General features: G+C 36.9%; 1 protein-coding gene across 1 annotated transcript; it reads right to left on the bottom strand.

Annotated features, from left to right (window-relative positions):
• Window positions 1–760: 760 nt before the first annotated feature.
• LOC110901029 lies at window positions 761–7,074 on the bottom strand. Its single transcript, XM_022147883.1, has 13 exons — window positions 6,762–7,074; window positions 6,237–6,671; window positions 5,129–6,083; window positions 3,981–5,079; window positions 2,811–3,084; window positions 2,686–2,743; window positions 2,426–2,553; window positions 2,263–2,347; window positions 2,065–2,170; window positions 1,928–1,986; window positions 1,332–1,455; window positions 888–1,170; window positions 761–771 (listed from the first exon to the last, which is right to left on the bottom strand). Exons 1-13 carry the CDS (start codon window positions 7,072–7,074, stop codon window positions 761–763), a joined length of 3,930 nt encoding a protein of 1,309 aa, XP_022003575.1.
• Between the last annotated feature and the right edge of the window lie 8,753 nt (window positions 7,075–15,827).

Here is a 15,827-nt window from a genome sequence, read left to right as displayed (position 1 = left end):
AAAAAACCAAATAATAAATTTACGAGCTCAGGTTGATGTTTCACACATACCAAAGGGACGCAAATTGCATTTTGCTCTAATTTATAAAAGGAAAACCTACGTGAACGGTGTACAACCAGAAACAGTATAAAATAAAACTGATAGAGAGATAAAACATGAAATACTGTCGTTTTAATGCAAAAGTAAATGTTAAACAACACGGTGGAAAAGTGTTATAACAATCAAACGTGGTTTACTGCTTCAATTTTCTCGGCTTTTGGATCGTCCTCTTTAACCTCGAAGATAGCCTCTTTTCGACTTGTTGAGTTGATGCATGATGCTCATTTGTCAAAGATGGGATATTTTTGGCATCGTCTACTGACGCATCCTGATGGTTCACATCAACAACCACTTGAAAGTTAAGTATGAAAGTAAGGAATAGAAAGTATAGATATGAAGTTTGTTTACATGTAAAAACAACTACCAATTCTTCTTGACTTGTTGCATTGTGGACATCTGATGAAGTTGGTGTACATCTAGCATCATCTACCCGGGAACATTTAGAATTGCCAGTGTCGACCTCATGTTCCACATTATCAAATTTGAATGTAAGCAATATAAAGTATATACACAAAGGTTTTTAGATATAAAAAAGATTACCGATGACGTATTTTCTTCTTGTTGAGTTGTCGTCTGGTCCGCATCTGACAAATTTGGCGTATTTTTGGGATCGTTTGTTGGGGTAAACTGAGAATTAGCATAATCAACCTCATGTTCCGTATCAACAATCGCCTAAAGGTATTACACGCGCATTAAGAATAAACAAAAAAAGTATATATAGGAAGTTGATTTACACGTGAAATGAATTACCGATGACGACGACGTTTTAGATTCTGTTGGCAAAATACGTGGTCCCCATAATGACTCGTGTATCATGTCCCATTCATCATCATTGATCCGAGATAAAAACTCGCTAGCTTCGTCATGGAGAACATCAGCAGAAGGACATGTTGAAGGAAGTAAAGTGCTAGCAAGATTATTAATATCGTCACCCAAGTATTTTGATACGGTGAAGCGTGGACTGTAAGTTGGTGCCAAATTGTAATCATCAACTCTTATCCTAAAAATCACATGCCGAGCACATAAAGCGTCCATCAGAAATTCATATATCCAATACGGATCATCAGCACCCTATAAAAACACCAAGAAACAGTATTATAAATTAGCAAAAAAGGATAACATAAGCATGAAAAAAAATCATGAATGAGTATATAGACATGGCCATTTTTTAAGTATAAAGATCCGAAGACATGTATGTCATAATTAGTACATGATAATATATAAAAATATACCTCTGATAAGGTCTTTATAATCAATTGTTCAGCCGTAAGTCCGAGAAGAAGATTTGCAGCATCGTCAAAGAGAACACATGTAATCTCTTTTTCTTGGTTCCATAATTGAACAGCCAGTTTATACCTAAATAAAGAAAACCGATAACAATATATAAGAATAAAAAAGTCAGATCCACAAATAATAGTCAAAACCCCTTGTGTGTAAGACCATAGTATTAATGTATCAACCGGAACCGGTACCGAATGTCCGAATCAACTGAACGGGTACTTTATCGGTACCAAATCGATACAAAATGACGACACTTTTCCGGTGCCGCTTAGATTATTGGTCGAAACCGGGTTTACCGATTTATATCGACAAATATATGTACCGATCAGGAACTGAAACGTACCGTACCGAGTACATTAGGTATCGGTACCGCTACCCAGTTGTGGGGCTTTTAGGTACTGTTTGGTACCGAGGTGATCCCTAGTTTTAAAATCTTATAGAAACTTACAAATGACGGGGATTGACGACATATCTATTGCATTTCAAACAAAGATAGCGTGCATCTGAAAAAGTCGTCTTCTTACGACATATGGTACACCGTACGTACTTCCAATCCTCCTCCAAATCAACACCAATTATTGTGCCCTCAACATTGTACATTTTTCCCTTTAAAAAGATATGAAGAAATTTAGGCATGACCATGGTAAAAGCTGCTGGTTGTAGACTAAAAAGCAGTAACAATACCTTAGCAAGACCATCTTTAATATAATTATAGATGTCAAATACACTAACAACAGACATGTCCTCGTTGCTTTGATCATCCAATGTGAACGTAACAGGCGGCACTACACTGTTAACATAAATAAATAAATAAAGTTAGTATTTACAAGTAGACTAATCGTTTGTTACAATGAACGGAAAATTAGGAAAGAATTGGTGTACATGTTTTTGAAGGCCTCAATGACAATAGGGAAATCCAGATTGAGATAAAGTTCAGTCGCAACCGTTGACACTAAACACGGACCCCCTGGTATAATTTGACACAATTATATATAGGTTGAAATATTAACTGATGAAAATACATAATATTTTAGAAAAAACATACCATCGAACATTCGGACCTTGCAACCGGTCAAAATAACCAAAATTTGATTATTTCCATAACTGCGGATGGCCTCGTCAGTAAACTTGAGAGCAGCTTTGCCCCATAACGTAACATTAAGTTTGTTGCCACTATATTGTTTAAAGCAACAATGAAAAAAAAACATAGTTACATTATATAACTAACATATACAAAGAAAAAGTACAATAAAATTTACCCGCTCATCAGATAAAACTATGTGACGAATCTCCCGATTACATGACTGAACGTTTGAAGATTCAGTGTTAACAGGACCCCATGCGCGTAGTGCACCAAAAACATCTACATTTAAAAGAAAGTTACACATAATGATGTAGACAAAAACAAATGATAGCGTCGTCGGTAAAACCTGTCAGATAGTGATCATCATTTATGCGTTTGGTTAGATCCTCAAATGGAGCCAAATCAAAAACATAGCGTTTAAACAACCACGGTTCAATAGACGAAGCAGAGACTCTCGTCCACCGCGAAAATTCAAGATACTTACAACGTCGCAAAGGACGGTACAACATATCATAGGGATGAACAAAAAAGTTATCAATCATATACACACAGCCCTCTTCCAAACGGTTCTTGAAAATGTAAATCAAATTAGCAGGTATCCTTGCATGAATTGTAAAACCCTAAAAAGAAACAATGTTAAGTCTTAGAAAAAAGATGTTATACCGCTATGTATGCAAATAAATATTTGAAGGGGCAATCTTTACCCAAAGCCTTCCAAGTGGGTCAATTTGGGTTACGTTTAATATTATATTGGTTCAATTGGGTAAAGATATTATATCATTCGGCCCGAAACTCATACTGACCCGAAACGTTCCCATCCAAAAACCGTTCAGTCCCAAACCCGTTCCATCCCGAACCAAAAACAACCCTTTAGGTAGTTGACCCGGTTATAACAAAACCCGTTTCAAACTGAAGTTTCAACCCATGAGTCGACCCAAATCCGACCCGACCCGTTTGCCTGGTCTAAAAAATATGATCTTACACGTTCATCTGAAAAAATGATGTCGTTAGAAAGAACACGGTTTGTTTTGGGGTTGTATGTTGTCCATATGCGCGAGACCATAACAACTATTCTCCGGTTGTCAGTACGATTGCACCGTAAGTCTGTAATGAAATTATAAGCCATGCTATGGTGATGGGAAACCTGAAAAGTTGGTGAAACATGAGTAAACACAAATATGGTAAACATGAAGACAATATTTTCAAATACACATGTTAAATGAATACATTAGTGATAAGAACAATAATATTGAGTACAAAGTAAAATACCACCTTTTATACCATGAAAAGAAGATAGTCCATATTTATTCAAAACTATACAATTACCAACCAGCGACTACATTACACCACGTGTTGCTACAGATGGTAAATTGTAGAACACTTTTTTGTAAACAACATTCCTTGTGAGGTTGTTATTGCACTTCCCAGTATTGTCAATGTAAAACCTTAGGCCATCACGAGACGTGACACGGGATGCAACCACGTATAGCTGACCATGTGTAAAGACAGGATTTACCAGATACACGCTAACATGTTTAAAAGAAAAAGGCCAACATGTATTCGTTGGAGTCATATCGATCCTACCAATAAATGCCTTTTCGCCAACATGTGTACCGGTAATAATTACTGCCTCAATAACACGCCGACTAATTTGTGTAACCACCAACCGTGTACCATTACACAAGCCCTTTTGCAAATTTAAGTTGCGCATCAAAATAACCGGTGCACCGATCTTTAACTGTAACCTATGGTTTGAAATCCCAGAAAAATTCAACGTGTTAAGAAACTCAGGTGGATACAAAGCGCACATCTCGTCATAGTTGTTTGTGCTTTGACATATTTCATCAGCACTTAACAATTCTTGAAGTTCACCTGGCATTTTTTCAAGGACGTGAAGGTTGATCTTATCGACCTCATCATTCATTGGGCACAAAATGCAGCGTTTTTTTAAATAGTGAATGTCATTGACTCTCTCTAAAATATCAGGAAAGGTATTGGAAACCACTGCACCAATCGGATTTTCAGAAACCGGGATTAAAAGATCGTTAGGCATTTTGATCCACGTAGGTTCATCTTCCCCCACCAATGAAATTGTAGGCAAGCGACCGGCCCCCATGGCCAAGATCCAATTGCTGAACGTTTTCATTTTTTCAAGCGAATCTCTACTGACATTTGGATTGTGTAAGCGCATATTAGTCGTCAAATGAAATACCTTACATGCATTCCATATTGTGTCTGACTTGTTAACAACAGACGCGACAATCTGACTACGTGGGGCATGCGGAACAACCGGTAAAATTTGACGAAAATCACCTCCAAGAACCACAACTTTTCCCCCAAATACCCGATGCCGAGCGTCAACCATGTTATCACGACAAACATCTCTAAAGGTTCGGTCAACAGCCTCAAATGCATACCTGTGTTGTAAAGGTGCTTCGTCCCAAATTATTAGATCAGCAGCGTTGATTAACTGAGCAAGGTTGCTGCCGTAGTCGATCGAACAACATGAATCATTTTCAATATCTATAGGAATGCGAAACCGTGAATGTGCGGTACGACCCCCAGGTAACAACATAGATGCAATTCCAGACGATGCAACGGATAATACAATTTTCCTACGTGAACGAAGGCAAGCAATAAGTGTTCTCCACAAGTACGTTTTACCTGTCCCTCCGTTGCCATATACAAAAAAAAACGCCACCATTGTTGTTATTCACTGAATCAAGTATAGCATCAAACACTTGCCTTTGAATAGCATTTAACCCGCTATGTAGCTCATTGAATTTCACAGCTTCTTCTTGCACATTATATGTTTTTTCAGCAATAATCAACCCATTGGAACCATCATCCGTTAAATGAGGATCAAGCTGAGGTAGAGTTGGAAAGTCGGCCAATGATTTGTTGTGATTGTTTAAAATTGAATTTATCTCAAGCAACGTGTAGTTAAGTATCTCCTCATCCGTGAACACCACAAGTTGGTTACCTAGAAGTGCTCTCTGTTTGAAAGCAACATCTTCGGATAAGTATTCAAGACAGTCATAAAATAACTTCGACTGATCACTAACTGTGCAGAATAAAAGAATCGTGACAAACAACTCAAGCAATTGATTCCCTAACTTCCACTGGTAGGCTTCACGTATAGCCTCAACCCATTCAACATCGTCTCCAAGCAAACTTAGTGCTTTACAAGCTAACATATAATTTGGATACTCGACACCGTCAACCGTACGAATTTCTTTGAAGCTACGTGGACCGCGAACAACATTTAATAACAAACGGTGATAATACTTCTCACCCATAGAAGGATTCACATGATAAATGCGACCAATAGTATTACCACCATACCTTGGCATCCATTGCCTATCCTTTTCATGCCACGTGTAATGAGTTGGGTACTCAACGTAGGTTAAATTCCGACCCTCTGGGTGATTCCGATTTGCCTCCATCCATGCAGTGAACTTAGAAAAGGCAGATGTTGATCGTTGTGCTACATCAGCAACATCAGCATCATCTCGGAAGTAGACTCTATTACAACCTTCTTCATGGAATGGTAGTCTTTCAACCGCAACTGAACGGTAATTCATGTCAAATGAAAACAGCTTCCAACACGCTTCTATCGCTGAAATGTACCGACAATTTATATATTCTTCAATTTCATTTTCGTTTCGTAACAACGATGCAAATGACGTTCTACTGTTAGGACCTTCCTAGACAGCAGTTGCACGATCTGGACCTTGGTTAAGATACGTGAATAAGTACTTAACCAACATACCCTGGTTACACCACTCCACATTTATATGGCAACCATATTTGACAAGTAAGTCACGGTTATAAGGAACCACATATCGATTATCAAGCCTAATATCTTGACTACCAACCCGGACTGTTCTTGAATTGTTCGGCCTTTTATAACAGGGCCACCCATCATTTCTTATAAATGTTTCATCACAATAGTTCTTTGGATACCCTTTCGTACATTTCTGATTATGCATACAAGGACTCGTTGGATTTAGTTCACCACATGGTCCATGCATCATTTGCTTGCTAATAACTGCAAAAGCAGCAGGATCTTGCAATTCAGAAGGAAGTTCAGCGGATATATATCTATCAATATCTTCCGTTGTACCAATCTTATCCGCAGGTTCTAGAAAAAGCAAAGCATGACAATGCGGAAGTCCACGTTTTTGGAATTCAATTGTGTAAATAACTACAAATTAAGCAAAACATATTTTTTAGTTATGAATAATGAAATATATGTTCAATTAAAGAAGGTAAAATTAAAAAATAAGTAACGTACCAGCCTTCGTCTTGCCAAAATGATTTTTTTTCCTTAAATCTTTAATAAGCTCATCAAGCCGAATTTTAAAAACGCGTGCAAGAATGTCTGGTCTATCTGATGCTGTCCGCCCAGGTGTGGTAGCACTAATGTGACGGTCAACTTCAGGCCATCTCGGGTTGCAAGTCATGGTAATAAAAAGATCTGGTGTCTCAGCCCAACGGCAAATCGCCATTGCATCTTGATATTGTTGTAGCATATACCTTGCCCCCCCCGGTAAATGACGCTGGTAGAATAACCCTGCATCCAACAAACTCACACGTTGTTTCTCCATTACATACATGATCATACAATCCGTTATATAGATCTGAACGAATCGTAGCTTGGTTTCGCCTATACCAATCTAATTCACTCTCCAGAACAGCACTATAAGCATCAACGACATACGTCTAAACAAACGGCCAGATAAGTGCAACGTTCTAGCTTCAGTATCCCTAACATGTAAACGATACCGATAGTATTCCCTTAAAGATATGCTTTTCCTCCTTGCGGACGTATTACGTGATAAGGGAATGTTTGGATGGTACCCATCCTCTCCATAAGGAAAGAGCAACGGATATTGCAAAGACATGTAACTTGGGTGCAGCTCCGAAATGCGTTTTGTAGTATAAGTATCTCGCTCTTGAATAAGGATGTCACGCGAGTCAGTCGGATTACCATCACTTGGAATTAATGCAGCCACTTCGGAAGCTGTGGGTAAATTATATTGACGAGCCTGTGTATTTCGTGTGCCAAGCAAGCAAAGTCTAACTGGTTGCCTAGACGAATCATCAAACCTTTCCCTAGCCATCCTAAACGCTTGTACTAATACATTATTTTCATCAAGCATGGCCAGCAAGTCAACCACCAACGAACGAAAAATGGATTCATCAGAAGATGATGGAACACAGTTTCTTAAAGCATAAAAGCGATTATCAATTTCATGGGCCGTGTCATAAATATATAATTGCACAAATCTAGGCCGACCATCATCATGAGTTGGAAGCAGAGAGCCAATTCTATGATGGCTGTGTCCATTCAAGCGAAAGGCATACGGACCACGACTATCATTTAATTCCGAACATACTCTCCCACCGGTTGACGTCATCGAAAAAATTGAATTAAAAACTTTGATATGGTCTCTATAAACTGATGACCGTGGCTTAGAATTGCGATTCAGTAAACTTAGCAATGGCTGCGGAGGATTCATAAGTAAAGGTAAAATGACATTCCCCTCTACGCAACATAAGCTGAATCTAGGAACAGACGGTGCAAAATGTTTCAAAGTTCGTTCTGCATACCACACCATTGCATCACAATGCGAACATACATGATCTGCATCACCACAATCCCAGTACGATTGAACACGACCTTCAATAAGAATGATCAAAGTATAAGTGATGATAAAATTACGAAATCAACATAAAAATATGAAAAAAAGTTAGATAATGGTAAAAACTTTACCTTGAGTGTTTTCATCTTGATACTGGCCATATGCACCATTTCGCATTTGGTTTTGAGGAGTACATACAGTTTGAATTCAAACTGATACAACTTGAGGGAGATGGTACTGCAGAAGTTGTTGGAGTTAAAGGGCTTATTGCACTTCTACCACCAGCACGACGGCGAATTTGTGAAGGTGTGTTGTCATTATTCAAAAAAAGTGGCCGATCTCGTAAGCGAGGACGACCCATTCGTCTCGTAACTTCTAGTACTCCTTGTGAGCAGAAAATATATGTATTGTGAGATAGCATGTATCGGACTAACTATGATAAACGAACATTTGGTACATTTGTGTAACAAAACCTATCATTTACCTTCATTAGTCATATTGATATATGGCACAGACATATATTTCATTTTATCTTATATACCTTGTTTCACCACGTATCAGGCAGCTTATCCAATTCATACCTTCTTTCCCCACATGTCTAGGGGTGTAAACGAGCCGAGCCGAGCCAGTGTGGGCTCGGGCTCGGGCTCGAAGCTAAACGAGCCGGCTCGGGCTCGGTTCGATAATTATAGCGAGCCGGATATAAGGGCTCGAGTTCGGTTCGAAATAAGTTCGAGCCAGCTCGTGGCTCGACGAGCCAGCTCGGTTTAAAAAAAAATGTTCAAAAACTAACACATTTATACCTGGACAATAGTTTTATTGCTGGAAAAGAACTTGAAAAAATCACTCATTGAAACATGCTGGAATATAACATAAATGCAAGAACATAATAAAAATGCAGCCCCCATTCCCTAAATGCAGGTTACAACTCAAAAATTGCTGGAACATAATACCAACTGTTGAAGTACAGGAACATGATAATATGAATGAAGGAACATAATGCCAAAATTGGTTACAACCAAGTTCAAAACATAAATAACCAAAGTAAAAAAGTAAACAGCCGAGTTCAAAACATAATTCCAAAACAGGAAATAACCAAGTTCAAAACATAATACCAAAACAGAAAACAACCAAGTTCACTTCAATTAAATGCATCGTCACTTGTCGGGATTGGAACTTCTAAATTTTCTTCTTCCATTGCCAATTGCTACGCATAAATAAAATAAAAATGTTAGTAATAAAATTATAAAATTAAAGATGAACGATAAATATAAATATAAACTTACTTGTAATGTTTGAATAGTTGTTTTTGATGTGGCCTTTATCCAATCGCCTCCACAAACTAGAAGCTCGACCATATCTTTTGTGAGAGAGCTTCGGTAGTCATCTAGTATACGTCCTCCGGCACTAAATGCCGATTCCGAGGCAACCGTTGTAATTGGAATGCTAAAAATGTTACGAGCCATTTTGCTTAAAACTGGAAACTTGCTGGAATTTTGACTCCACCAGCTTAACACATCAAATTCTTTGTTTTCTAAAACTATATAATTAGGCTCATCTAAGTACACCTCAACTTCACTTTTTTGTGTATTTTCAACTGGTCTTGACTTAAGAAAAGCATAAAAATCATCTTCAATTCTATCGCGAACGTCTGGGGCCCCGGATGATGTGCTCATCATGTTATTCTTAGAAGCCCTAGCCATGTGAAATGCGGTGGAGTACTTTACATAAAGAGACTGTAACCTATTTATCACATCTTCAACCCGATCATCAACTTCATTGGAAGGATATAACTTACCAAAAGTCCACGAAATTGAGACCTTCTTGAAACGTGGATCTAAAATTGAGGCAATTGCCATAAGAACCCCAATTTCCCCCCAATATTTTTCAAACTTTTTGAACATCGGCTCACTCATCTTTTTCAAAAAACCATCATTTGAGATATAACAACTAGATATCTCTTTTTTTACTTTAAAAATTTCAACAAGGAACAAATTTGTCGTCGGATATGATGTACCCGAAAACAAATTTGTTGCATCCAAAAAAACCTCAAGTACTTTGCAAACCTTTTGAGCCCTATTCCACTCGTCATCGGTGAGAGACCATTCAAAGTTAGAATCTCTCAATGCGTAACCTTGATAGGCAAGTTTGTAATGCATAGCTGATTCAAGCATTCGATGTGTGGAGTTCCATCTAGTTTTTACATCTATGCACAAAGATCGACGGGTTGGAATACCAAGAGTTATAGCAATTTCACCAAACTTTAAAAGACGACCCGGAGACTTCCTTAAATACTTGACCCCCTCTCTAATTTTCACAAGACAACAATCAATTGTTCCTAATCCGTCTTGTACTACCAAATTCAATATGTGAGCACAACACCTCACATGAAAAAACATCCCCTCAAAATGCAATTTTCCCTTCCCCTGAAAAGTATTTTTCAAAATTGAAGCAGCCCTATCATTACTAGAAGCATTATCTAGAGTAATTGTACCAATATTGTCTTGAATGCCCCATTTAATAAGACACTCTAAAATTGCATCCGAAATAACCTCACCACTATGTGGTGGTGCCAACTCATTGAAACCAATAATTCTTTTTTGCATTTTCCAGTTAGAGCCAATATAGTGTGCTGTCAAACACATATAACCTATTGTTTGGTTAGAAGTCCAGCAATCACTACTAAGGGAGATCATATCAACCTTTTTTAAGACTTTTTTCAACTTCTCTCGTTCTAATTCAACCACCTTTATACAATCCTTCCTAATGGTTGCCCTACTCACCTTTTGATAAAGTGGGTTATTATACTTCATTAAGATATTAAACCAATGATACTCGACGAATGAAAAAGGTAGCTCATGAGCTATGATCAATTTTGCAATCAGTTCTCTACATTTCATTTGATCATAACCACCCATTGCATTAAATTCAGATGCATTTTCATTATCAGACAGCTGAAAATTAATAAAACCTTTTGTACCTTTCAAGCGTTTGACAAACACACACTTCTTCAAGTGTCGCAAGAGATGTGTCGTTGTCCGTGAACTTTGTGGCGCATATTTTTTCTTGCAGTGCATACACTCATGTTTCTTAACCATCTTCCCGTTTTCCTGCACTTCAACAGTTGTAAAATGGCTCCAAGCTCCAGATGAAGACTTTCGTTTTGAACCATCTCCTTCGTTGTCTAGAATTTCATCAGCCATATCATTTGCTTCCTCGTTTATCTGGACATTGTCTTCATCACTTAACTCAACGAGATCAGCCATATCATTTGCTTCCTCGTTTAGCTGAACAGATTCTACGTTTGAAGACATCTTGGTTCCTACAAAATAATAACGCAATAATACATCTTTGTCAAATGAACAATAAGTAATCGAAGAGCATGTCAAAATCGAACAGGGCATCACCACTGAATTCAGAATATGTATTCAGTAAATCAAAATCAAAACAGTAAGCATCACCACTGAATATGTATTCAGTAAATCAAAATCGAAGAGCATGTCAAAATCGAACAGGGCATCACCACTGAATATGTATTCAGTAAATCAAAATCAAAATCGAACAGGGAATCCCCTTTTAGTGAATAAAAACCCAAAAAGCAACAGATCTAACATTTGGATTCTGTAAATAAACACCCAAAAAGCAACAGATAGGGCAAAATCATACAATTAACAATCGCAAAGAAGAACGACAAAAGAATATAAGTTACCTTATACCGACAAAAGAAGAACGATTATTAACAATCGCAAAGAAGAACAGCGAGTATTATTGAAGAACGATTATTAACAATTAACAATCGCAAAGAAAAACAGCGAGTATTATTGAAGAATCCTGCAATCGGCAATCCTGCGCATAGAAGAACGATTACACAGTTAGGGCAAAATCGAAAATGAGATTTGAACAATATATAATTAGTGAGTATTATTGAAGATGAATCGGCAACTAGGGAAGTGAATCGCCATCTTGGGACTGTGTTTTGATAATGAAAACTGAAAAGGCAGCCGTATATGATATATCAGAGATTTCGCCATTCAAAAAAAAATTATAAATATGTTTAGAATACACTTTATAATATTAATATATATATATATATAATATTGATAACGAGCCAAACGAGCGAGCCAACGAGCCAACTAACGAGCGAGCCACGAACCGAACCAACCTTGGCTCGGGCTCGGCTCGTTAACATCGAGCCAATTTCGTGCCGAGCCAATTTCGAGCCGAGCTTTTTTCGAACTTTTTTCGAGCGAACTTCGAACAAACTGCGAGCCGCGAGTTTTTTGAACAGCCCTACACATGTCTAGTATCATATCCACTTCATCTTATCTAACTTTCTTAAATTTCATCACGTACAATATCAAAACAAAGACCTGACCATCATAATCCGAATCCTAATCCTAATCCTAATCCTAATCCTAAGTACGAATATCATAATGACATAAGTATTTTTAAACACGTGTGTATCCAACTAAAAGATATGATTGATGAATCAAGGCAACGAATCAAATATATAACCTATTTACTACTTTTATGAGTTCATATAATGATACTTTAAATCAAAATAGACGAACAGATAACACAAAAGATATTATCATACCTGTTGATTAGCAGGAAAACTGTAGATTGAATTGTAGAACTTGATGAACCGGCACTTAAGTGAATTCAACCTAATATTACACAATAACTGATTAACAAAGGAGTTACCAATACTAAAACACAATTATGAAAACACTAAATAATATATACCTTTTCGAAGCAACACTTGGAATAGATCAATGTATTTTTTTCTGAAAATAAAAATTATATGCAGAAAAGTTTTTGATTACCAAAAAAATAGGATATAATGGGGAGTGGGACCATAAACATAGAAGTTAATTAAATGTCTGAATAACCAACTTGTTTAAAAAAAAAAACCCTGTTTTGTAACTTCTTTACATGGGGAGTGGGTTTTCATTGATGAGGACCTTAAAAACACAACTACAAGTCAAGTGTCTTCACAGGTGGTTTCGAATGAGGTGATTAAGTACAAAAAATCAAAAGCTGAAAAGGCTAAATTGTAATTAATTTGTATACTTATTATACATACCTTAAAAATGATCATCGGTGGTCAGTGCAGATGTCCTGGTCTTCCCTCTTTGCTTTCAACATGGCAGTTTGCCTAGGCCATCCCTGTTATCAACGACCCCTAAAATCGAAATATTTGTATACTTACAGTTTTTTTATTGGATTGTTTAATCACAAAATTACCCTTGTTTTACCCTGATATCAACATCTTGTTCACACCATACACCCAGCTTCTCATTCTTGCAGGTCTGATGTTGAACATATAAAATAAATCAGGCAAATACAATATAGTTCCACCATTAAAAATGTGCCCTTCAAATTCACTGGCCATCGCCGATCATCCTCGTACCCCACCCCCAACGCCACCCAGACCATATCTATCTGACTAACTTACCATATCCGATTATCTAGGTATAGAATCCACCATCATTGCTTGAATCATTTGATTTTGGTAACGAATTGAAAAGCAACTTCAAAGCAGCTGCCGACTGAAGTTGGACCGCATACCATCACCACCCACTTTGTTGAATACACTGATCTATAACGATTCAAACGATTTTCAGAACAGATATGTAAAGATCCTCACTTCGTTTTTTAGTTTCTCAACATTTGATTTGATTTCAGACAAATGTAGAGTTGTTTTAGTAAAGACAGGTAGGTAAAATTGAATGTGAACGTTGACTCACTGAGTGGTTTTGGAACATGATGATGATGTGGACATACAATATAATTTTTCTATTTATATTTGTAACAATATATATAAGAGGTTCATTTATTAAAAATCATATATGAGTAGAATTTTTTTATTGTTTGGTATTGCCTTTTCTTTTCTCAATCACACTCTTTGGGTTAAAATTATCGGTAATTATCAAAATAATTTAAATTTAATACCATTTTTTTAAACAGTAACAGATGTGTTAACATTCTTTTGGATGAATGTCAACTATAAATGAAAACCACTAAGACCCCCCTTTAGTGGGGCGTTTTTGTTAAAAAAAAAATCAAAAAAAAAAAAACGCTGAAAATTGATATTTGTTTTGTATTTGTTGATCAATATTAAACACCTCTTTTTATTCGTATATAAAGTGGCGATATCAACTAATATCAACCGGAACCCGTTTCAAAGAGCAAATAAACCCACTGGTTTACCATAAAATGTGAAACTTGGAAGGATCAAAATGAAATTGAATCCGTAATGTTCATTCCTCGAAGCTTGATTGATGAATAAACTTTCGCCTAATCAACGCAAATCAACCATTGACCCAAATTTTCACATATGAAATTCCATTACAAATAATATTTATTTAACATTGCCCTAATAATAACAAAACAAAATATGAAAGGCCTCTCAGGGGTAATTTTGTAATTTAAACGTTGAACTATTATTTCTTCACCTCTGGTCTTCCCTCTTCACCATTACAACCTACCTGTATTGTGTCATGCTTGTCTTTGACTACATCTTCAGAGACATAGAGAGTGAGGCTGGAGAGAGATGATAGTGTGTTTGGTGGGTTAATTTAACGCCGATGAAGATTAGGGAAATAGATTGTTTGGGCGAGCAGATCTGGTAGCAGAGATGCTGCTGGATGGTAGGGACACCAACAATCGATCGTCAGTTGTGGGGTCGTCATTGACGAAAAAGACGGAACCTTCTTTCAATCCTCCCAGTGATCAGGTACATATTTCTTTTCCTTGTTAGGGTTTACACAACTTAGAGGGTGTTTGGGTTAGCTTATTATGTGTTTAAACACAAATGCGTATCCAAAAATTAATGTCATCTAGGACATTTCGAATGGAGTCTTCTTGCTGCATTTGTTGAAAAGTTTTGAAGTTCTCGATGGGTTTGATTTCAGTTTTGTGAGTTTTGAAATTTAGGGTATTGGGTTTTTGATGATGTAGTCTAAACACGAAGTGTATCAAAATATTTATCTCATCAAAGGGGTTTTGAATGGTGACTTGTTGTTGTATTTGTTGAAAAGTTTTAATCTTGATGATGGGTTTGGTTAGGGGTTTGGGTTTTCATTTGTGTACTCTAAACACGGATGTGTATTAAAAAAGAAATCTTATCAAGGTGCTTTTAAATAGTGTCTTCTTGCTGTATATGTTGAAAACTTTTGATTAAGATGATGGGGTAGGCATTCATTTTGTGGTATTGAAAATCTGAGTTTTGGTGTTTGGATGGCGGGGGATCCAGGTTATCCAGGATACAATTGAGACTGTTCAAGAGCGTGGTTCTAAGTTTATCAACTTAGTGAAAAGTGAGTAAGTAGTTCGTTGTGGACGGTTATTTTCATACACTATTTCTGTACTCACTGAATGGTTTAAATGTTTAGATAAACAAACCTCTGTTTTGATAGATTATTTTAGTGTGTGTGCGTGTGTGAGTTTTTGGTTTTATGAATAATTACAGTGGAAATAAACAAAGTTGTGTAAAAAAAAACTTTGTCACAGAAACGGTATTGAAGCCCTGGCTTTTAAAGCATTACATATTATGGAAACGCACATTTAAGCAGCTTAGATGTGTGAAATAATTGAACATAGTGTGTGTTCATTGAAATTTGAAGTTTGCCGTAGTTTTTATCAAATTATTAGCCATACGAGTGTCTAAAATCAAAGCTTACATTTCATACTTGTCTAATTACAGTTACATG

Source organism: Helianthus annuus, chromosome 15 (genome assembly GCF_002127325.2).
Source record: "Helianthus annuus cultivar XRQ/B chromosome 15, HanXRQr2.0-SUNRISE, whole genome shotgun sequence".
Lineage (NCBI taxonomy): Eukaryota > Viridiplantae > Streptophyta > Magnoliopsida > Asterales > Asteraceae > Helianthus > Helianthus annuus.
The sequence above is the reverse complement of the archived record's forward strand: the minus strand, read 5'-3'. Positions and strand labels throughout refer to the sequence as shown.

Excerpts from the sequence above, each read along its gene's own strand:
- LOC110901029 (XM_022147883.1), bottom strand. The coding sequence starts at position 7,074 with ATGGAGAAACAACGTGTGAGTTTGTTGGATGCAGGGTTATTCTACCAG. Across the intron at positions 2,171-2,262 it reads ATTGAGGCCTTCAAAAACAT|TGTAGTGCCGCCTGTTACGT; the intron begins GTACACCAATTC and ends TTATGTTAACAG. Across the intron at positions 1,171-1,331 it reads TTATAAAGACCTTATCAGAG|GGTGCTGATGATCCGTATTG; the intron begins GTATATTTTTAT and ends GTGTTTTTATAG.